The sequence below is a fragment of the Netta rufina genome (genome assembly GCF_964035555.1).
Source record: "Netta rufina genome assembly, chromosome: 17".
Classification (NCBI taxonomy): domain Eukaryota; kingdom Metazoa; phylum Chordata; class Aves; order Anseriformes; family Anatidae; genus Netta; species Netta rufina.
In genome coordinates this window covers 13,736,779-13,759,366 of record NC_140141.1, presented here as the reverse complement: position 1 = coordinate 13,759,366, position 22,588 = coordinate 13,736,779, and the positions used below count along the sequence as shown (strand labels likewise).

General features: G+C 64.3%; 1 protein-coding gene across 3 annotated transcripts; it reads right to left on the bottom strand.

The window, feature by feature from the left end:
- Positions 1 to 1,205: 1,205 nt before the first annotated feature.
- SH2B3 (SH2B adaptor protein 3) lies at positions 1,206 to 21,913 on the bottom strand. Of its 3 annotated transcripts, none has more exons than XM_084297261.1 (8): positions 21,807 to 21,913; positions 14,961 to 15,743; positions 3,410 to 3,511; positions 3,070 to 3,161; positions 2,851 to 2,942; positions 2,439 to 2,653; positions 1,962 to 2,133; positions 1,206 to 1,672 (listed from the first exon to the last, which is right to left on the bottom strand). In XM_084297261.1, exons 2-8 carry the CDS (start codon positions 15,714 to 15,716, stop codon positions 1,371 to 1,373), a joined length of 1,731 nt encoding a protein of 576 aa, XP_084153387.1. In that variant the 5' UTR covers positions 15,717 to 15,743; positions 21,807 to 21,913; the 3' UTR covers positions 1,206 to 1,370. The 3 variants fall into 3 exon arrangements, with proteins under 3 accessions (XP_084153387.1, XP_084153388.1, XP_084153389.1); XM_084297262.1 differs by lacking the exon at positions 21,807 to 21,913 and adding an exon at positions 16,790 to 16,963; XM_084297263.1 differs by having other exon boundaries at positions 1,515 to 1,672; positions 1,939 to 2,133.
- Positions 21,914 to 22,588: the final 675 nt, after the last annotated feature.

Below are 22,588 nucleotides of genomic sequence, written 5' to 3'. Positions count from 1 at the left end.
GGGGGACCGAAACAAACCCAAAAAAAAAGGAAAAAAAAAAAAAAAGGGCTTTCCTGTAACGTGATCTCAAGGCCAGCTCTGCGTTAGAAATCCCGGGGAGTGCCGGGCGCTGAGAAATCTGGAAGTTGAGCGCTGCCAACATCCCCTCGCGAGTGTCGCAACGGCTCCGGCCCCTTCCTTATTCTGAAAATAGCGGCGGATTCGAAGAAGTGGTTCCTCTCCAGCAGGTAAAAACGGCACCGGGGCAGCGAGCACCCCCGGGGGGGGGGGGAAAAAAATGCACGAAGGCAGCGAGGGTAAAGTGCCGGCTGTATTTGTCACTGCAGCTGTAGGAGCGCCAAACCAGCCTCATCCTCCTCCTGTAAGGCACTTTGGGGTGCGTGGCCCCTGCTGCGGGATTGGGGGGGCTCAGCCTGGACCCCCCCCTGCCCGCGAGGGGCCCGTTGCATAGGTGGCCACAGCGGCATCCCCAGGGGCATGGGGGAAAGAAGAGAGCAGGGGCGAGGTAAAGAAGAAAAAGTGGGGAAATTCCCCTGGGATTTGTGCTGGAAAGGCTTCCCTCACTGGGGGAGGGAGGGGGATTTCTTTTTTTTCTTTTTTTCCCTGTCAGTCTCCGCGTTAGTCCTCGGCTGTTTGCGTTGTTAATGGTGGAGCGGTGTTAGTGTTCACGTCTTAATTAACAAAGCTAACGGGGTAAGTAGTTCTCCGGCCGGTGCAGGGAGTGACTGCAGCTGGGCTAGGTTCGAGAAAAGCCAGTTTTTGCCTTATCTAAAATTAAGAACAAACTCCTCCAGCGGCTTTGCACGACCCGAAGCTCGGCTCCGGCAGTTCGGGGCTTGCTGGCAGCTTTGTGCAGCGGCAGCACATCCTGGGGCGGGAGGAAGTGGCTCTTCGTCGCCTGTGTGCAGCCCGAAGCAGCAACGTGTCAAAGAATTTATAATCCTCTTTTTTCCTTTTTTTTTTTTTTTTTTGTTGTTGTTTGCTCCAACGACGCGGGTGCGACGCGAGACCCCCGGTTCCTTCTCTGGGCGCCGCGGTGCCGAGGGGAGGAGGGGACGGAGCCCGGCTGTGCAGTGCCCCCCGTGCCGGCCACGCAGCTGGGAATGCAGGCAGGAGCGGTGTGTGTAAACAGTAACGAGAAAGCTCTAATAATATCCAAAATAAAAAAAAAAAAAAAAAGGCCCTTTAACAGGCCGAAGAGAGGGAGCACACCCGTACTGGAGTGAAAAACGACTCCCTTCCTTGCGGAATAAAAAAAAAAAAATACCAATCCCTAACCAGAAGGAAGAAAATAGTTACATTCTCGCTGGGACTCCCAGAGGGGCTCCAGGCCTTCTTCTCCACCCAAAAAAGTGCGTCCCCGGGGCCCATCAGAGCGGCGTGTACTGGTTGTCGATGGCACGCACGTGGCCCCGGCCCGGGGCTTCCACCTCGTAGTCCGACTCGCGGGGCCGGGCGCCGGGGGTCGCGGTCACCCCGCTGTGCCGCAGGCTCTGCGCCAGCTCCGCCGGCGGTGGCACCAGGTGGAAAATCTGCTCCGGAGGGGGCTCGGTGGGGCCGCGGGGGCAGGAGGAGGAGGTGGTGGTGGAGGTGGTGGCGGGGGTCAGGCTGAATTCGGGGCTCCAGCCGGGGACGGGCAGCGGGACGGGGACGGCGGTGCCGGAGCCGGGAGCTGCGGATAGAAGGAGAGGCGGTGGCTGCTCGGGGGATGCTCCTGCCCCATCGCCCCGCAGCCCGCGCCAGGATGCGTCCCGTGGCTGTCGGTTTGGGGCAGCTTCTCCTTTCTCAGAAAGGGAAGCCGGGAGCTCAGGAGTCACCTTTCGGGGCACTGCACGGATGTTTCCGCTTCCCCCAAAAGATCCCAGCTGCGCCCATCACCTCGGAGACCTTCCCGAGTCCCTGCACCCCGCGGGGACCTCCCCATCCCCGTGCCCCAACCTTTGGCCCTGTCGTGCCCCTACCTGGCGGCTGGGGCAGGACGACGACGTAGCTGGAGAGCCGGACGTCGCAGGTGGCCCCGCACTCCAGCGGGATGGGGAAGCGGTGGAAGTGGTGCAGCATCTCCACGATGGAGGAGAAGCGCAGGTGCTGGACGCGGCACTGGCCCCGCTCCGTCAGCGACAGCCGCAGGTGCTGCGGGGAGGAGCACGGACCCGTTACCCTGCCACCGGCTCCCTTGCTGGAGGAGATGATGGGGGACACAGGGATGTTTGGGGTGGAGGGGAGGGGGACAAACGGCCTTAGCATCCTGTGCTGCATCCCCAGCCCGCGGTGCCCGGCCCGCTGATGGGTTTTTTCCCCCCTAGGAGTGGGGATGGGGACACCAGCCAGCGATGGGACAGGATTCGCACCCACCCACGTGTGTGCAGCTCCCGAGGGGTCTCCGGTGGGATTTTTTTTTTTTTCCCTCCCCATCCCAGCCCCTCTCCCACCTGTACCTTTGCTCTGCCCTGGAAGTTGAAGGTGAGCACGTACTCGCCGCGGCGCGTCTCGCTCTGCCGCACCAGGAAGACGCCGTGGCCCTCCAGCCCCCCCAGCTGCACCAGCTGAGCCGCCTTCATGCGGGAGATGGGCCCGTGGAACCAGGGGCAGGAGGACAGGAACTGCTCCATCTTCGGCCCCGCTGCCTCCGCCGACCCCCCCGGCGTCGCCCCTGCCCGGACAGGGAGGCCGGTGGGGGGTGAGCACCCCGGGAACTGGGGACCCCTGCCCGGCCCCGCTCCGTCACCCTCATCCCTTCCCCTGTGGCTGCGTCCTCGCCAAGTGATTTGGGGCTAAGATTAACCTCAGCCAGCCCTGACAAGGCACAGGACCCCTCCCTGGTGTCCCCAGGCATCCCCCGGGCCTCACCTTGGTTGGGGGAGTCGGTGCTGGTGGTGGGGCTGGTGGCCGCGGGGTCGGGGTGCCGGCCCGCCAGGAGCTCGGGGTCGCCCGCGTCCGACCTGTCAGGGATGGGAGAAGCCAGGCTGAGCACTGGGGATGGGTGGTTGGCACGGTGCTTGGGGACACGGAGCAGCTGTCCCCATCCCTGGGGTCAGTAGGGCTCGGGGACCCCCGCCGGGTGCCTACCCCCTGTGCGCGCATTCCCGGATCTCGGCCGTCCAGGAGCTGAGCTGCTGCTCATCCCCCGCCTCGAACAGCACATCGGTGGCGTTGGTCACCTGGGGGACACCAGAGAGGGACACGGGGACATTAGAGAGGGATCTGCAGCCCTATCCCACCCCCCCCACAACCCACGCTTGGGGACCGGACATAGCAGAGCATCCCCACCCCGCGGGCTGCGTCCCTGCCATCCCCGGCATGGAAGAGGAACCGAAATTTGGCACGGGAGCTTCCAGCAGCACGTGCGCCCCGAAGGGGTGGGGAAGGCGTCGGGGCCAGCTGCGGGGCCCCTCGATGGGGGCCGTACCTTGAGGACGAAGGTGTGGAGGTTGTCGGGCATCTCGAGGCGCGTGCACCTCCGCACCTCCTGGACGGCGGAGCAGGCGGTGTGCAGCTTCGGCTTGGAGCCCTGCGGAGAGGAGAGCGGCTGAGCTGTGCCCCCGTGCCCTGAAATGCTGCTCCAGGGAACGGGATCCAGCCTGCTGGGAGTCCCCTGAGTCATGGCAGCAGCTAGGAAATACCCCTCTCTGCAGGGAAACACCCTACGGGCAAGGAAATACCCCACCTGGCAAGGAAATACCCGGCACGGCTGCTGCTTCGAGGCTGGGGCGAGCCGTGCCGGAGCAGGGCACCCGCGGGGGGCTGAGCAGCTCCCAGAGCAGGGACCCAGCCCAGCGGTGCCCTGAAGGAGAGGAAGGGACGGAGAAGGAGTTTCCCAGCACGTGCTGGAGAAATTGTGTGCACCAGCGAGGAAAACATGGCCTGGGTATCGAGCAGGGTGGGTGCGGGGGGGTCTTTGGTGGTCCCTGCTGTGGTGCGGGGCCGGCCGGAGGGCGCGATGCCCCGGGCAGCCCCGCACCCCCCGGGGTGGCGTGCCGAGAGCTCCCTGCTGCCGCCCGGCCAGTTTCGCTCTGACACAGGCACATGACAAAACGCTGAGCAGGCACTTCCATAAACTCTAATAATACCCCTCCCGGCAGCTTTCGGTTCCTCCGCCGCCAGGAGCGAGCTGCTGACCGTCTCCGTGCTGCGGCACCGGGGACCCCCACAGCCGGGGACCCCCATAAGTGGGGACCCCCATGGTGGGGACGGAGCGAAGCCCTCCGCACCCCGTGTGCGGGGCTGGCACTGGGAACAGCGCCGGGTCCCCCTCGTGCCACCCCTTGTGGGTGCAGCCAGCCCGGGGTGCGCAGCTCAGCGCTCTGGTTCCCCTGGGCTGGGCTCGCTGCCAGCTCCGCGTTACAAAAATTTTGGCTGGCCGTGATTCATGCGACAGCTTCAGCATCCCACGGGCTGAGTCTTCGCTCTCCCGTGCCAGGCACCGCCGTCCCCTCCGGTTCCCAGCTCCGGGCTGATCCCGGATGACCCCACACATGGCCACTGACACGGGACCCATCCCTGAGCATGACGCCGGGCTGCGGGTGGCAGCCGGGGCCGTGCACGATGCTGCTGCACAGGGGAAGGGTCCGGGCCTTTGCTCTGAGCTCGCCCTGCTCCCACCGCAGCGCTTTTACAAGGCCATTCCCCCAAGCGGGGCTGCAGCGAGCGTGGCACCTGTGGGCACTGGAAATCTTGCCGGCGGCTGGGTTTGGCAGTGCTCTTTTTTTTTTGCCCCCCACTTCCTCCCTCTCTCAGTCTCACTCTCGACCAAGGACTCGGTGTACTTTGGGGCCGGAAACGCAGCGCGAGAAGGGCCAACCCTTATCAGCGCCAAGCTCCGCCGAAAGAAAGTTCTTAGAAGTCGCCCGCCGCGGCGCAGCGCCCTGCGAGGAGCCCGGGCTGCCGCAGCTGCACGCGCCCGCCCGCAATCAGTGTCGCTGCTGCGGGCTGGGGCAGTGCCACACCGCGTCCTGAGGGTCCCCTGGAGGGTCCTGAGCAGTGTCCCGCACAGATGGGGGGAGCTGAGGTCTTGCAGTGCCCACCGTGCCCCCTTCCCTGGGCTGTGGGTGCCGGGGCTGTGACGGACGGCACGTCCCTGAGCTCGCCGCGCGGTGCCAGCATGGTGTGGGCGTTATCGGCACGCAGGGCCCGGCCGGCACCACCAGCACCGCGCTGCTCCTGCTTTCTTGGGAGCAGCAGAGGGGGAATTCCAGGAAAAGGGAGTTCGGCGAAGCCCTGGGCTCGGCTCCATCCCTCCCCGGGGCGAGCGCAGCCGGGGAGCGCGCACAAGGGAGAAGGAAATGATGCAGCAGTGAGATACGGTGCCCGAAAGGCAGTCTGGCTTCGGAGAAGTGCCTACCGCAGGCACGGTGCCCCCGCCCCCCGAAACGGCGCACCTGACCGCAAGATGCCCTGCTCGATGGCGGCCCTACCGAGAAATCCTTTTCTCGGTAAGCAAAACTGCACACTCAACACTCCGCGTGCCCGCCTGGCGCCCACGGGCTCCTTCTCGGCAGAGAGGTGCTGCAGCATCCCCGTGGGTGCTCGGGGAGCTCGGGATGGCACGGGACAGGACGACGGCAGTGGATGGGACAGGACGGAGGGTGAATTCACCCCAAAGCTTCCCGTGGATGTGGGGGGAACCCCGGCGCCTGGCTAAGCACCCCCTGAAATCACAGAGGGACACAGTGCCCGCGAAGCGCACGGCCCCCGCTGTGCCACCACTGCAGTGTCCCCTGGTCCCCGCACCCCAAACCACCCATCCTGAGCTGTCACCTCCAGTTTGTAGGGCAGAATCCATCCTGGCTCCCCAAATCCCCCTCTCCCTGCAAGGGCTGGCTCCCAGGAGGAGCAAATATTACCACAAGTGGGATTTTTCCCCCCCAAACATTGTCACCGCGCCCTTGGGCAGCCAGGTGGGCATGGCACCCGCGCTGCCTGCAGCAGGGATTTTTGGGGGACGCCCCTCAGCAATCCCACTGCTCCTGCTGCTCCCAGCCCCGCTTCCAGCAGTCTGGCCATAGGGAGCCACGCTGCTGGGGACCAGGGGGTGGCAATGGGGACACCCGTCCCGCAGGCTGGGGACAGGGAGCCGCGCCAGCGCTCAGCGCCTGATTAAAATTAGTGCTGGAGAGCGGCTTCCTTCCACCTGTGGTCTGCCGAGCCCTGCCCGGTTTTATTTTTGCTGTTTGCTCTCGCTGCTGATTATTTTCTAGTGTTTAAAAAACGCTGAGTGAATCCAGCTGGGCCGGGGAACGCGGCGAAGGGGAAGGCGCCGAGGGCGCAACCCTGCTCCCGGCGTCCCGCGGAGCCCCTGGGCTGCGCTGCGCCCCACGTCCCCGCGCCGGGGACCTTTTTGGAGGATTTCTTAGAAAACCAGCCCCGAGTTTCCACCCTTCTCCAGCCCAGGGTGGGAGGGGGGGGCATGGGGAGGGTTCCCACGGGCGGCACCCGCGGCCACCGGGCACCTGGCTGGGAGAAAGCGGTGCCGGCGCGGGGCGGCGGCGGTGCCAGCAGCGCCGGCTGAAGGTCAGGCCAAGGTCACAGCTGCGCCCCGGCGTTGCAGGCGCCGAGCGGAGCTGCTGCGCTTCCGCCTCGCCAATCCCCGCAGCTCCTTCTCCTCTGACTTTCTTCTCCACCCGTGCCTGCAACAACCTGGCCGTCCCCACCAGCGGAAAGCCGCCCGCGGGGGCGCGGGGGCTGCTGCGAGCAGCGGGCGAGCTTTGGCTGCCCCGGGGAAAGAGGAAGGCAGCTCGAGCTTTCCAAGAACGAGAGTGAAATCGCAGCACCCGCTATCGACCGGCAGCGGGGTGTTGGCACACATCGGCCACCCCGTGCCCCGGCAGCCTCCGCTCGGCTGATTTCTGTGGGGTCCCCAAAACGTGGCCACCACCACCCGGTGCTGCTGTGGCTTGTGGGGCTTTTTTGCAAAAAGTGGGCATGGGGAGCTGCAGCCAGCACTGCCCTTATCATTGGTTGTGCTTCCCAAGAGGGATTTGGCCAGAACCCAGAGCCCAGCGTGCCAGGCAGTGGTGGCAGGGGGCTGACAGTGGTGGCAGGGGGATGACGGCGGCGGCACGGCGATGACAGCGGTGAAGGCAGCGAAACCTCAGGGGGCTGTGCCACAAGGTGGGCACCGGTGAGATTTGGCCCTTCTGGGAAACCCTGATGATCAGCGTGTCCCCTGACGCAGGGACAAAGACCTCAACTGGCACAGCTCGGCCCCACCGGGGTCCCCGTAGGGCTGACGACGGACAGACGGACGGACAGACAGACGGATGGGCCACTGAGATTTGCAGCAGCGCGGGCGCTGGGTTATGCCAGCCCCAAAACCACTTCCTGCGCTCGCAGCCCCGAGGGAGTTTTCTTAAATTTCCCAGGGGCACAGTGGCACGCTGCCACGGCCCCAGCCCCAAGTTGGGGGACGTCCCTGTTGTCCCCACACGGGGCAGAGAGCCAGCTGGGGAGGGGGCAACAGGGGACGTGCTGGTGGGCTTGGGGGGGTCTGTCGGGCTCAATCCTTGTGGGTTTGCACCACGGCTAATCCCACAGCTCATCCCAGGGGATTTTGCACCATGGTTAATCCCAGAGCTCATCCTGGGGATTTTGCACCACGGCTAATCCCAGCACACACCCTGGGGGATTTCGCCTCGCAGATAATCCCAGCTCTTGTCCTTGGGAGTCTGCACCAGGGTTAATCCCGGCGCTTGTGCCCGGGGATTTTTCACCATCGATAATCCCGGCACGTGGCCTCGGGGTTTTCCACCCTGGTTAATCCCAGCGCTCATCCTGGGGGACCGGCAGCACCGCTAATCCCAGTGTTGGTCCTCCAGCAGCTGGTCACAGCCTTTCCATCCATCCCTGGCATTTCCCGGCAGCCTTTCCCCCCCCGACCACAACTTCTCCCTGCGTTTGCTGAGCCCTGATCCTCCGACCCTCCTCTCTTCCTTTAATTCTTCTTCTCCTGCTGCCTCTTCCTCTCCTGCCCCATTTCCTCCCCCACTTACAGAGGGATTTCCCACACGGGGCATCGCTTCCCTCACCCCGTTTTTGGGCCATTTTCCTGCACGTCCCCCCCTCCCCGTGTCTCCTGCACCCCCCATGCCCTCTGCCAGGCTCAGAGCTTGCAGGGGGCACTGGGGGTGGGCGCGCGGGCTGGCACACGGGCACGTGGAGGTTGTTCACTCTGAAACCTACTGACATCAGCACCGGGCATCTTCCTGGGGGGTTTTACGCGGGACCTAAGAGCTTTCCTGCTTTTATTGAACAGAGCAAGGTGATCACTGCTGTGATGGGGGAACTCAGGACCCCCCAGGCCCTATCGCCTTCCTCGGGCATCACCCAAAAGACCCCTCTCTGACCCCACAGCTCCAACTCCAACCCCCGGCCAGCGTCCTCAATCTGGCAAGACCAGCAGGGAAAACAAATTTCCCAGGGAGAAACCCCAGCTCCGCGCGTCCCCGCAGCCCGCGGTGGCACGGTGGGGACGGGGCCGTCCCCGAGGGGACGGGGCCGGGCGGCTACAAGGGGCCCCGTTGTGCCGGCTGCCTCGGGGGCACAAAGCCCCTTCTGTTCCCATCACAAGCAGCGTTGGTGCGAGGTGCTCCCGGCAAACGCAGCCCCATGGCACCCCACGGCACGGCGATTTCACAGCCAGAAGAAAATGGGGTGAGGCGAGACACCCCCAACAAAACGCCCAGCGCTGCGTCCAACCCCACCGGGAGGGATGCGGGGGGCCGGCTGGATCCCCCCGCCCTGTCCTCGGGGCTGACTGGCGCCCTTTGTGCATTGATAAGGACGTCAATAAATAAGGCAGAGGCTGGCCTGCTTCACAGGCAGGGCATGAACGAGTAAATATTCCCTCCTGAAAGCCCTGAAAACCGCACGCGCTTTCGCTGCCGCCGGCGCTGAATGTCGCCCATTCAGCCTCGGCACCGTTTGGGGGGATCGGGGAAGAGCCCGGGGTGGGATGCTCGGCTCCGGCCAAACCCAAAATCCTGGGATGGCCGAATGCAAAGCACTAGGATGGCCAAAACCAGAGCCACGGCAGCACCTCCGTGCACGACGCAGCCCTGGAGGTGGACCAGGGATGCTCGGCCGGTGGGGACGGCGCAAAGCAGGGCTGATGCGGGGCGCACGAAGATGCTCAGGACCCTTCCCAGCAGCTGGATGAGCTCGGACCCCCCCGGCCATGAGAATTGGGGGGGCCGAGCGGCCGTGCTCCGAGCCAGCCCGGCCACATCAAGCACCCTGCCCTCCTCCTCCAGAGCAGCGTTTTGGAGAAGCGGGGCTATAAACAGGATCTTGAAACAGACGGCGCTTGCCAGCCGCTCGATTTTTTTTTTTATTTTAAGCCAAACTCGCTTCCAGCGTGGGCTGCTTTAATAATTTCCTGGAATAAATAAAGAGCTCGGAAAGTAAACAAGGTGGCCGCACGCGGGCGGGAGCCGGCCGCAGCCGGGGCTGAGTCACCCCTGGAGCTGCCGCCAGGGCCGGGGGGCCAGGGTCCTGTTGGGGGGGTCGCTGCATGTCCCCGTGCCCTGCTGTCACCCCTTATCCTTGTGCTGGGGACCCCAGGGATGCGCCCAGCGGTCGTGATCCCGTGGGTCTGGCAGCTTGGCTGGGCTGCTCCCACCTCTCCCCCATCCAGGCTGTGAGGAAAGCCCCAGGGGTATAAAATTGGGCACGAGGGGGTGCGGGTAGGGCACGAGGTGGCCCCGTGGGTGTGCAAGAGCCGATGGCACATCCCCAGGTGCTCCTGTGCCTGCTCCTCATCCGCTCCCGCTGCCCTTTGGCAGCACGAGCTGGGCTTGGCAGTGCCCTGGAGGACTGCGAGAGCATCCCGAGCCCCGGTGGGAGAGCGTAAATCCCCCGAGGGTATTTCGGTTCCCCCCGCCCGGTGCTGCTGCGTTTTTGGCCATCTCCTCGCCGTGCCGGAGCTGCCGGGTGGGAGCGGGCTGCGGCCCCCCTGCCGCCCCGAGGGCTCCTTCCAGCCCCTGCGCCGCCTGCGCAGCCTCTCATAAATATTTACCTTTGAAAGAAGCAGCACTCAGCCTCGACACAACCACATCCTGGACCATCAAAAAAAAAAAAAAAAAAAAAAAGGCAGAAAGAAAGAAAAAGGAAAAAAAAAAAAAAAAAAAGAGAGATACAGCCACCCAAAAAAAACACCGACGGGCATCTCACAGCTGCTGCCAGGGCTGAGCGGGTCCCACGCCTGCCGGGACCCTGAGCTTGCACACGAGGGAAAAGCAGCGAGGTTTGGGCGCTTTCCCAGTCCTTTTCCTTGTAATTCTGTTTTTATCTCAATTTTTTGCTCATTTCTTGGCTTGCACGTGGCGCTTTCCTACCCAAGCAGCTTTAGAGCATCCCACAAGGCAGACGTCCCCGTCCCCATCCCCGAGCAGCAGATCGCTGCCGCGAGCAGAAGGACCACAGCGGTGGGGCAAAACCCATCTCGATTTCGAGGAATTGGGTTAAAAAGAAAGGAAATCCTCCCATCTCCTCTCCGAGCCAGGCCAACCAGCCCCAGAGCCGGGGGAAGAGGCAGGTTGGGGCTCCCCATCCTGCGTCCTTCCCGGCACACAGCAGCCGAGCCCCAGCAGGCTCCATCCCAGCAACACGGTTTCCAAAATAAGAAACTCTGCTCTTCAGCAATTAACGCCGGGGCTGTGGTTACGTTGCTAAAAGTGTTTTTTCCGTGCATGACCAAGGATGGAAAAAGTTGTGGTTAATAAATGACAAATAACCTTTTGTCTCATCACCCTCCCCCCCTCCCACCCACCCACCCACCCTCCCCCCCCCTTCCACGGCCGCATGCCCTCACCCTGAAATACGAGAGAGAGAAAAAAAAAAAAAAGAAAAAAAAAAAAGAAAAAGCTCAAAAGCTCAAAAGCTCGCCGCCGAAATCTCAAGAAGCCCAAGCTACGCCCAGCCCCGAGCGCCTTCGAAGAACAGCGGCGAGGGGACGCGCTGCTGCTGCCGCCCTGCTCCCGGGGAAAGTCTGCAACGGGGGGGGGAGGACGCACGGCTCCCGGCTGGGAGGGGAAGGGAGCAGCCCTGCCAGCACGGGGTTATTCGAGGGTTTTGTTGCAAAGAGGGAGAAAAATGAGGCACGAGATCCTGGGAGGTCACCGGATGGGATCCTGCTGGGCTGCGGGGTGCTTTTCCCTAGGCCAGGGTGGTGATGGGCACCGAGGTGCCTCCATCCCCACGGGGGCACCTCCATCCCCACGGGGGCATCTCCATCCCCATGGGGGCACCTCCATCCCCACGGGGGCATCTCCATCCCCATGGGGGCATCTCCAGCCCCACGGGGGCTCCTCCATCCCTACGGGGGCTCCTCCATCCCCACCGAGGTGCCTCCATCCCCGCCACCCTGCTCAGGTTTTGCTTCTTTCATTTGCAGCCCCGTGGGAGCTCACACCGGGGAGGGAAACACCTCGCGTGGAGGAGCTCCGGGACGCAGCTGGCAGGCGGGTGGCCGGGGCTCTGCGCGAGGTGACGGGGCCATCCGCACTTCCAACTTGGCTTTGAGAGCACGATTTGTCATCGCTCCGGCGGTCACTTCTAAAAGTAACCTCATTTTGGCTCCGAAGCCATGGCTGGAAACGCGCTGCGTGGTGAAGGAAGGGGTTTGCTCCAGTCCCCTCCCGGGGCAGAGCTGTGAGCGCAGCCGGCGTGGCCGTGCCAGGGCGTCCCACAACCTCTCCAGCCCCTGCTTTGGGAACAGGGAACGGTGTCACCGGGCTGTCCCCACGCGTGCCACATCGGCCCCAACCCTGCCAGTGTCAGACGGGAGCCACCCGGACCGGGACCTGCTGGCTCAGGGGATCGCAGTTCTCAGAAACGACTTTCAGGTGAAAGGAAGGGGAAAAGGCAAAAAAAAAAAAAAAAAAAAAAAAAAAAAGAAAGAGAAGAAAAAAAAAAAAAAAAAGGAAGTCAGAGCAGTCTCTCACTGAGCAGAGATAAAAATACTGCTCCTCCCGCGGCCACGGCGAGGACGTAAGAGCCGTGACACAGGCACCGCAGCCTGCGCCCGAAAATCTTCCCAGCTCATCTCGCAGCGCAATCACTTACGGGATGTGATGGATTTCATTAAAACGCCATAAAGAGACCGGCGCAAATGAAAATCCCATTTCCCTTCCCCTTCCTGTAGGAACATCTGGTCAACATAAACGGCTCGGGACATTTCCGTTGCAAATCCCAATTTTCATGGGGTTTAGGGCTCGGCCGTAAAACATGTGCGCGGGGCTCGGCGGATGAGCGGGGCAGCCCCAAACCCAGCGAGCTCTGACCCTGCAGCGGGACAGCCCAGGGCAGAAACACTTCCTTTGAGCTTTCCAGAGCTACCAAACCCCTACAATTACGAGTACGCACGGTGGGGTAAAGCAGAAAGCCCTCAGTGCCTCCACGGAAGGCGAGCACAACCTTCATATTAGACATCAGAGAGCCCATAGGGGCATCGTGCCAGGCCCATTCCCGGGGACTCTCCGGTTCTCCCAAGCAGTAAAAGGAGATTAAGGCCCTTCAAAGCGCCCTGCTCCATTTGATGCCGGGCACGTTATGGGATTAGGCTCATGGGCTTCTTGGGAGAGCTGAAAACGAAGCCGAGGGCTTGGTGGGCACGGGGGGCACACACGCGGGGCCACCCTCGCCTCCTCGCCCCGTGGACCTGGAAAATGATCAAATAGGTGGGAAATCGGCTGGACGCTGCCAAGCCGGGAGGCTGAGCTGAATTTCAACGTGTGTCGCGTTGTTTAAAGGGTAAAGGGGCAGGGAAGGAGGGGGCTGGCCCCGTGCAGGGCAGCGGCAAAGCCCCGCAGGGCTGGAGGGAGCCCAAGGCGGCAGCGAGAGCTGGGAAACGAGGGGGCTGCCCCCAGCCCTCCCCTGGGGGACTTTTGGTTATTTCCAAGGAAAAAAACATCACAAAGCTCTTCTGTTTGTCCTGGCCAGGGCTTTGCCTCCTTGGGGTGATGGTGCTGAGCTCTCCCCAGGGGTTCCCCAACCCGCACCTTGGGGTCTCGCCCTGCCCAACGCCCGGCTTGGCTCCAGCCCGCGCAATAACGGGGCCGGGAGGGGGGGGGTGGGAAGCTGCCTGCAGCCCTCCTGCTGCAGAGGAGGCGAGGAGCTGGCCCCCGGCCAGTTCATTAGAAAGGAAGGACCCGCCCTGAGGATATTTTCACAGGAACCCCATTTACTGCTGAGATTTGTGAAACCCGGGCGAGGAGCGGCCCTGGCGTGGGGACGGCGCAACGGGACGGGAAACCTACACATGGGGGGAGACCCGGCCCTATCCCCCTGGGACGGGCAGCCACCGGCTGGTTGGGAACTGCCAGGAACAGGGCTGCAGGGCGCATGAAATGCCCGGCTGTGAACACCTCTTGTGGGCTGGGGTCGTCCCTGCTGCTCGCCGTCTCCTCTCCCATCGCTCTCCTCCTCCTGCGGGGCGTCGGGAGCGGAACAAGAAGCGGTGTTCGAGATTAAAGGTGGCCAGAGGCTGCTGCACCACCGGGTGGGATTTCGAGTGCATCACCACATCCTCCAGGGGCAGGGGGCACGGCAGGTCCCCTCCCCGTGCCCTCGTATTCATCTCTTCAGGCTTTGCCCCTTTTCATCCGCCCAAGCCCCCAGGGCACCTCTGGGCAGGGGTCACCATGGATGAGGAGGAGCAAAGCTGGCAGCAGCTCCCCAAATAGCTCCAACACCAACACCTGTGTTGGGCGTGCCAGGGTGGCACCCATGGGTGCTGCCTGGCCTCGCAGAGCCCCGGAGCGATGCTACCCACAGCCACACCTCCCTTACAGCCGGGGACGTGCGCTGCCAAGGGGACAAACACAAAATCCTGAACCCCCATGGAGCAAAACCAGGGTGGTGGAGGCAGGGAGAGGCGCTGCCCCGGCCTCCAGCACCGAGCAGGGTGTTGGGGCTCAGCCTCAGCCCCAGCCGAGCTCCTGCACAGCCTCCCCGTGGGACCGAAAGCAGCGGTTGCCGCTCCGCACGTGACGCCGAGCTGTGAAAAGCGAAAGCAGCGGTGGCAGCACGGGGCTGGCACAGGGACCTTTGCTCCTCGGCTCCCAGCTGGGCTGCTTTTTACTTTCAGACCTAGACATTCGTAGGTTTTTCAACTCTGCTGCTCTCCCTGCAGGTGTTTTGGGGCTGTTGGGCAGAAAGGGCAGGGATTCAGCCCGCTGCGGGGAGCCGCCGGGCGCCGGCTCCTCCGTGCCAGGCTTCCTTGCTCCAGAGCACAAATTGCTCAAAGTTAAGTGAGCACAAAAAAAAAAAGAAAAAAAAGGAAAAACCAACAAACCACAGACGAAAAAGCCCAGCCCGTTCCGTCTACGTAAGACCCGCCATGTGGAGGAACTGGCTTTTTAAAGATTAAAAGCCACGGCTGTCCCCCCCCGGCCGCCGCGCGGCTGTCACGCAGATCCGGCACCGCCGGCGCTCCCGCTGCGCTCAGCACCCCACAGCTCCCCCAGGATCCCAGGCTCTGGCTGCGGAAATGCTTACAAAAATAAAACCGAGCTCCCGACGGATCCCACAGGAACCGAGGAGGGCTCAGAGCCCATTTTGTGCTCCCTTTCTTTTCCTTTCCCAATTTTCCCCAGAGGCTCCGGGTGCTGAAGCCGCAGCACCGCGGGGACAGGCACCGCGTGAATTTGGGGTTCGTGAGACCCAGTTCCAACCCTGGTGACATCCACCTTGTGGGAACGGGTCCATGAGGATGGGGACAAGTGGTGTTTGCAGGCGAGGACACCGGCCCCCTTCCCCAGCTCTGCTTCCAGCTGGAAAAGCGAGGTTTGGGGCCCCAGAGGAGAAAAACCCAAAAGGTTTTGTGACCGCTGGCGGTAATTTGTGCTCGCGTTGCCCTTGCCGTGGGGTCGTGGGGATCTTCTGCCCTCTGAACACCCTGAGGGAAGCCCCAGGCAGGATGATACAGCCAACACCTGAGTGGGGACGAGGCGAGGGAGCCTTACCTTGGGTGGGTCGAAGAGCTCCAGGACGTACTCCTCGCTGTCGGGCGTCCCCGCTCTGCGCAGCACCAGGCGGCAGCGCTGCCAGCGCGTCCCGCTGTCCAGCGAGCTCTCGTCCAGCAGCCCGTACTTCAGCAACCCCTCCTTGCGCACCTCGGGGGGCTGCTCCCGTGACAGCCCCCAGGGCAGGATGCGCTTGCTCAGTCCCGGCTTGAGAGCAGCCTCCGCCACCTCCCCGTCGGCCTCCGCCGGGAGGGCATCCGAGGAGCGGCGTCGGAAGAGGCTGCGCCAGCTCCGGCGCAGCTGGCTGAGGGAGAAGGGTCTCCGCGCCGGCCCCGCCAGCTCCTCCGAGCTCCACGACTTGTGCAGCCCCGTGGGGGCCGCCTCGGGAGCTCGGACGGGCTGCTCGGGGCGAGCGGCCAGCTCCGCTTCGGCTTTGGTGGCCACCGTGCCCAGGGAGGCGTCCGTGTGCCGCCGCTGCGTCTCCCGGTAATCCCGCGCCGGGCCGGCGGGCAGGATGCGGAGCTGGCTCATGGCGAAGCCCTCCTTCACCTCGTTGCAGAAGTACTGCTGGAAGAGGTCGGTGAAGTGCACCGAGAAGTTCTCGGCGGCCAGCAGGTCATGGTGCGGGTGCTCGGTGGCGAAGCGCAGGTAGTGGCGCGCCAGCTCCTTGGCGGTGCTGATGGCGTGCAGCTCGCAGAACTCATGCCAGCCCCGGGGATGCGCTGGCGTGCCGGCCGGCAGAGCGTGCCCATTCATTGCCGTGGCTCCAGCGAGGCGGCCGCGCTGCAAGACAGAGCACACAGCAGGGCCATCAGGGCGGTCCCCAAACGGATCCAGCCCCGACACCTCCCCTGTGGTCACCGCTCCCCGTTTATCCCCCCCCCGGGGTTCGCCGCGTGCAGCACGGCCCTGGCGACCGGCGCGGCTGCCCAAGCGAGACGCCGTGACAGCTCCCAGCCTGCCGGTGCCAAAGCCGGCTCGCCGAGCGTGGCCGTGCCTCAGTTTCCCCAACCCGGCCGGCACGGGGCGTCTGCGCGGCTTCCTGCCCACGCAGCTGCCTGCAGCTCCCCGCGGGACGCGCGGCCCGGCCGTATCCGCTCTGGTTCTGCCAAGGCTTAACAGCGCTGATGGGTTTCCCTCCAGGGACCTATTTCAGCTGAGCTGATAAAAAATGCCGGAGGGGGGGAGGTAGGGGGAGTAGGAGGGGGGGGGAGGAAAGGAAATAAATGGCTGCTGAAATCCAGGGAGGGAGCTGCCTCGCCTGGCGTTCACCTGGGGACGTGGCCGCGCTGCCGGCACGGCAGGGGGTGAGCGAATGCCTCCCCGGGGGGACGCTCGGATGGGGTGAAGGGGTCTGTCTGTCTGTCTGTCTGTCCGCAGGTGCCAGGGGTGAACTGTGCCCCCCCCGTGTCCCTGCCAAGTCCCACGGTTCCGCACAGAGCGACACGGCTGCTCTTCACTCCGTGCTTAACCCCTTTCAGCAAGTGGAAACGTGCTTTAGGATCAGCCGGGACCCCAGCTGGAAGCGCCACACGGCTCCCTGGGCTTGCCAAGGAACCCCAAAACACACACATCCCCCTCCACGTGGCTTGGGATGTTTGGCTTTTCCTTCCACGGCCACATCCAGATGCTGTAGGCACCCCAAGGCCCTGCCCTGTGGCCATGGCACTGCTTGGGGTGGCTGCAGGGCTCCAGCAGAATCATACTGTGCGTGTCAACCCGGTGGCACCGCCCTGCCAGCCTCGGGGACCGTTTCGGGCCACCAAGAGTCGTGAAGCCGCCCCGGCGAGCCCTTCAGTGGAGCTCCCCGGCGCTGTTTACCCCCGTACCTTGTGCTGGCACGCAGCATTTATCGGGGCCGTGCATTCTGCTCAGGCAGGAAACATCCTCCAGCCCGCCCGCATCCTGCCGGGACGGGGCAGGACGGGCTCGGCGGCCTCCCTGCCACGCAGCAGCGCCCGAGCTGCTAGAAGGGGAGGAAAAGTGATTGCATTTCTCGGGGCGGGGTGGGAGGAAAAAAATTAAATTAAAATAAAATAAAATAATAAAATAAAAAAATAAAAAACACAAGGGGCCGGGAGGAAGCGAGCGGGGAGATTTGGACAGCAGCAGCGCGGCGGATCTGGTTTGCAGACGGGGAGGCGATAACGCCGCGCTGCGCTGGGAACGCGAGCCTCTATCTCTGCCGACCCGCCGGGCTTCCTAGTACGTCCTCAGAAGTTTCTAGGCGAGGGGAGATGTTATCAGCCCCCGGCCAGCCCTGGCTTCTCAGAAGAGCCACGCGGGGCCGGCGGCGCTGCCGGGCGTGCGCCTGCCCGCGGCCGAGCCGAGGCGAGCCCCCCGGCGGGGCCCCCGCGCGGGGCCGTCTATCAGCACCGCCAGCCTGCCCGTGACTCAGCACCCTCCGCCTGCGCTCCTGCTTCCTCCGGCACCCCGGGGATCGCCGGCACCACTCGGCCGGCCGCGGCGCCCAGGCACCGAGGGAATCCGGGGAGCCCCCGGGGGACAGCGCCTGCGGGCGGCCGGGATGCTGCTACGGGAAGGTGGAAACCTCTCTGAAGTTTTCACGCTCCGATTTGGGGAGAGGTTTGCTCCGGGAACGCCGGGCTTCGCCCGCGCCACGTGGTGGGAAGAAGCCCGAGGCCGTTTCCAGCAGTGACGGGTGTTTTCCAGCCGGGACCACGATGGGAAAAGCAGCCCCGGCGGCTTCCTCCTGCTCGTGACACCGCCTGCATCCCCACCCAGCGGGGACGGACGAGGATGGATGCTCCGCTTCGACCCAGCTCCGAGGGTGTTTTTTTTTTTGGCATCGTGGCATTTTGACACTCGTGCCCTGCGGGTCACCACCGAGCCGAAGCTGCGACAGCTACCTGCTTTCCTTTGCACTGGACGGGGAATCCTGCACAATATCGGCGTGCGGTGACCCAAGGCACCCACCCAGAGCTGCTGGAAGGGCTCGGCGCCGTTCGGGTGGCTTTGGGGCGCAGGGACAGGAGCGCCCAGCACCATCTCTCGAGGAACAGGGGGACAGGATGGGATGGGACGGGGCGAGGCGTGACGGGACGGGACGGGGCAGACCGGCCGCGGGCGCGCTTTGATGCAGGCTGCAGCAACAAGCCCGAGCCTGCGCCGGGATCCGGCCCTGCAGCTGCGCCGCCGCTGGCGCTCCCGGGAGATTTTAATTAAAACGCTTCCACCACCAGCCCCATTGCCCAACCCGAAGAGTGTTGCGGTGGGTCCCGGCCCCCGAGGCAGCGAGAGGGCCGGATCCGGCACAAGGCTGCTCATTCCTTCACGGTACCAAAAGGATCAGTGCGTGCACGTTACTCCACGGCACCACGCAGCAGCACGGGGCAGTTTTGGGGCCGGCAGGCCTCACCAAAAGCAGGCAAGCCCAGCAGGGCTGCAGGATTCAGCCCCATCGTGAACCAGCCCCAAGCCACGGGGCAGCAGGCAGCGTTTTGGCAAATTGGGTGCCTGCAGGAAAAGTGTTTTTCCGGAGCGAAGCCCACACCGCCTTGCCCCGTGCCGGGCAGCGCAGCAATCCGAAAATGAAAGCAGCCCCTCGCCGCCGGCGTCCGAGCCAGGGGAACGCGAGCCAGCAGCCTCAATAGGAAATTTGATTTGTGCAGGGCTCACCCCGAAACAACCGTCCCCAGACCAGAGGAAAAGCTCTGCATTTTTAGCCCGGGCAGCCTCCCTTTCGGAGCCTGTTCCAAACTCACCCTAAGGGGCGATTTTCCGGAGGGGCTGGGTAACGCCCCGGCCGGCCCCGCAGCTCCTCGCTTCCCGAGTCACCGAAATGCCCGGTTCCCACAATGCCGCGAGCGGGGACATTGTTCCTTCCCAGGATGTCCTCCATGAAAAGAGCTATTCTGAGCCAGGCAGCAGCCTTTTCTTGGCACGGCCCCGCAGCCCGCTCGCGGGGCGGCTGTAAAAAGGCCGGCTTACAATGAACGGCACTTTTCTGTGCCGCTGCATCCGGCTGGGGGGCTCGGGGGGTGCGGGTCCTGGGCTTGCAAGGGCCAGGAGGCACGGGGCATCTCTCCAGCAAGGCTTGGGCTCCGTCCCACCCCTGCGTCCCGTTACTGGGTGGCAGCTGGATGCGACCCCAGGCGAAGAGCACAGCTGGGCGCAGCTGTTTGGGGACGGCACCGAAACGCTGACGCTTTGCAGCCCGGGACGAAGCGGGGCTGGGGCAGGGGGAGAGGTGGGGACGGGCCCTGGATGCAGCCCCCTGGTGTGGGAAGAGGGGGACGGAGGAGATAAGGGAGGAGAGCACCCCCACGTCCCCCCCGGGGCCTCCTCCGAGCTGGGTCATGACACACCGTGTCCTTTGGCCGGGCGCAGCCATGGGAAGCAGCCCTGGCTCCACGCTCACATCCACCCCATGCAGTTTTATTGCTGCCTTTCAACTCGAGTTCAGCCGAGCCTCTGCTCCCTCCCACCTGCTTCAGCAGTGGTTAAACGCTGCCCAGTTACCCCGGCGTGGGACGGAAAGTCCCAGCAGCATGACCCAAGTGACTCCACGGGAAGAGATGAGGACTTCAGGGCCCCCAGCCACTCCCCAAAAACGGGCACCCCCACGCACAGGGTCACCATAACGTGGCCGAGGACTCTTGGGACAGCTCAACCACAGCAGAAAGAGCTCCAGGCCTGGCACTCCCACCCCTCTGCCCAGCAGCACCCATGGCTGTGCCCTGCCTGTCCCAGCACCGAACCCACGCTGCTGCCACGGACACCCAGGGGTGGCAGCGAGCACAGCCCCAGAGGACAATTCCCCCCCTGGGGCTGGAAACGTAGCTCGGGAAGGGATGAGAACCCCACTGGGAGCATCTGCCCGTGGTGGTAGGGATTCCCAAGGGTCTGGCAGAGGCTGATGGTGCAACACCACAGCCCCGAGCAGCTCCACGCTGTCCCCGAGTGCCCCCGCTGCTGTGCCTTAACGCGTGGTCCTGCCCGGGCGGCACAGCACTGCCACACCACGTTGTAGCACTTTAAAGCTGGGGGAAATCCAGTGATTTGGCTTCCCCGATCACCCCCATGGACAGCCGGGATGGAGACGTCCCAGCTACCACCCAGCTGGGGCCAAACACAAGCTCCAGGCTCGTTTGGCCCTCAGGAAAACACCGGGCAGGACCCGTGCGCCCATCACCGCGGTGCCTGGCGCTCCGCGGCGGCTCCCACCCGGCACTGCTGTGGCTGCTCCCTGCGGGCTGCCCTCCCGATGTGCTTCGTGTCACTGTGTTAAATTCATCGCTACCACGGAGGCGTGGGAGACGCAGCTGCAGGCTCTCCCCCTCCGTGCTGCGGCGGTGCCGGGGCTGGATCAGGCCCTTCCTCCTTGCCGAGCCGCAGCGGCGCTGGCAGCACCACAAACCCTGTCGGCGCGCAGCTCTTGCACTTTCGCTTCGTCTCACTTGCTGGGATTTGTCCAAACGGCTTCACCGTGCCCCGGTGCCTCAGCGGAGAGCCCCCACGGGCCCCCCCCAGCAGCCAAGGAGGGGGGAGGCGAGAGATTTGCCCCCCAGCAGAGGCAGCGAAGCCCCTCGAAAGCCTCACAAGCCTCTCCGGGGCAATATGTGGTGGAGGCAGAACCACCACCCTGTGGGCTCTAGCGAAACCAAAAGGGATCTTTACAGACACAATAAAGATATAAAAGCAAAGGAGATAAAAAAAAAAAAAAAAAAGAGACAGTACTCAAGGTAGGGGGGGGACGCACAAAGACAAAGTCCTCCTTGCACCACAAACGAGTTAAAAAAAAAGAAATCAGAGGCGCTGATCTAGTCCCAAACAAGTCAAAGCGAAAGCTGCCAGTAATTTCACAGGCCTTTAAAACCCCGGCCCGCAGCCTGCCAGCACAGCCCGACGGCACACGGGACACGCGGGCGGCGTGAGGTCCCCGCACCGACCACCTCTTCCTCCAGCTGCTTTCACTACCTAAAGCGCAGCAACCCGAAAAGTCCCCCGGGGCCGCCAGCCCACAGGGTTCCAGCACATCTTGAAGCAATTTGCAACAACAAATGTCGAAATCGCAGCTCGACAACTCGCCCCGGTTTCCTTGACAGTAAATCCCAGCCCGGGGAAGCGGCGACCACGTTGCTCCCAGCGGGTCGGGGCTCTCCGCGGGTGACCCCGCTTGGCGCGAGCGGCGCTCGGCACGCCGGCAGGGCACGGGGAGGCCGGCAGGATGCTGCCTGCCGGGGCATTGGCCTCGTGCTCATGGCCCCCCTTGTGCCTGCCAAGCCAGGCAGTGCCCACGAGCCAACAAAGTCCACGGGGAGCAGAAAGCCAGAGCAGCTTGGCAGGCTCGGGGCTGGCAACTCCGCTCGGCACCCGCAGCGGCCAAGGGGGCAGAGGACGAGGGGGCAGCGGGGGGGGGCAGGTAGGGCACAGCCCCCCCGCATCGCCCACAGGGTCCTGCGCCCTCTCCAAGGGGCCACCCAGGGGTGCTGCAGGGCTCTGGGGAGGTGCAGGGGTGGGTGGGTGCGTGCTGCACCCATGGGGCAGGGTAGGGGGCCGGGATGGGGACCCCAAAGTGCTGCATGGAACCCCAAAAGAAGGGGGACCCAGGGAGTAAAGGCGTGCTGGGAGGAAGGGGCCCCCAGGTTATGGGGGTGGGGAGGAGAAAGCGAGTCCAGGGGGTGCCAGAGGCTGGGGATCAGGGGGAAAGGGGCAAAGGGGGAAGGGGCGCGGAGCGATCGCGTCCCCGCGGGGGCGAAGCGGAGGCAGAAGCTCCGCGCCCGGGGGCACGGCGGGGCTCCCCCCTCCCTCTCCCTTCCCTTCCCTCCCCGCCGCCACTTTCGCTTTGCAGCCGCCGCTTCCCAACCCCGGCCCCGCCGTTACCTGCAGGAGAAGGCGTCCGGGGGCCGCTCGCCCATGGCGGAGCGCAGCGGAGCGCCGGGCCCGGGGCGCACCGGGGAACGGGGACCACGGGGCTGGGCTGGGCTGGACGGGACGGGACGGACCGGGGACAGAGCGGGGCTGGACGGGGCGCACGGCACGGCTCGGCACGGCTCGGCTCAGGCAGGAAACCGGGGCAGGCGGCTCCGCATTTCCGCCGTGCGGAGCCGCGGCGGCGCGGGGCGCGGACCCCGGCCCCGGGCGTTATGTAAACGGAGCGGCCGAGGGCGGAGGCTGCGCGGGGGCGGAGCGGGAGCGGGAGCGGAGCGGGTGCCGCAACCGGAGCCGGAGCCGGAGTCGGGTCCCCGGCGCCCCGCACCGGTCGTTCCGCGGGTGCGCCCCGCTCCGGAGCTTTTATCTTATCGCCTCCGCGCCCGCGGAGCAGCCAGGACAAACAGCAGGCTGAGCTCTTCTGGTTTACAAGGGGCCGCCACGGGTTGGGGTTGGGGTTTTTTGGGGGGTTGAGGGAGTTTTTAGAGTCTCCGGGGGGTGTTTGGGGGCTTGGGGTGGTGAGGGGAAATGGGGCTCGGTTCCGCAGCTGGGACATGAGGGTCTCTGCGGGGTGGCGGTGGGTGAGCTGCGGTCTCAAAGCCTGGTTTTCATAATTTTCCTCTGCTTTTAGCCAAGGAAAGCGTCTCGGAGCAAAAAGGAAGGAGCAAGGCCAGCCGCTGTGCCCCACCACAGGTGACAAATGGCTCTGTCCCTCTGGTCCTGAGCAGGGGGTG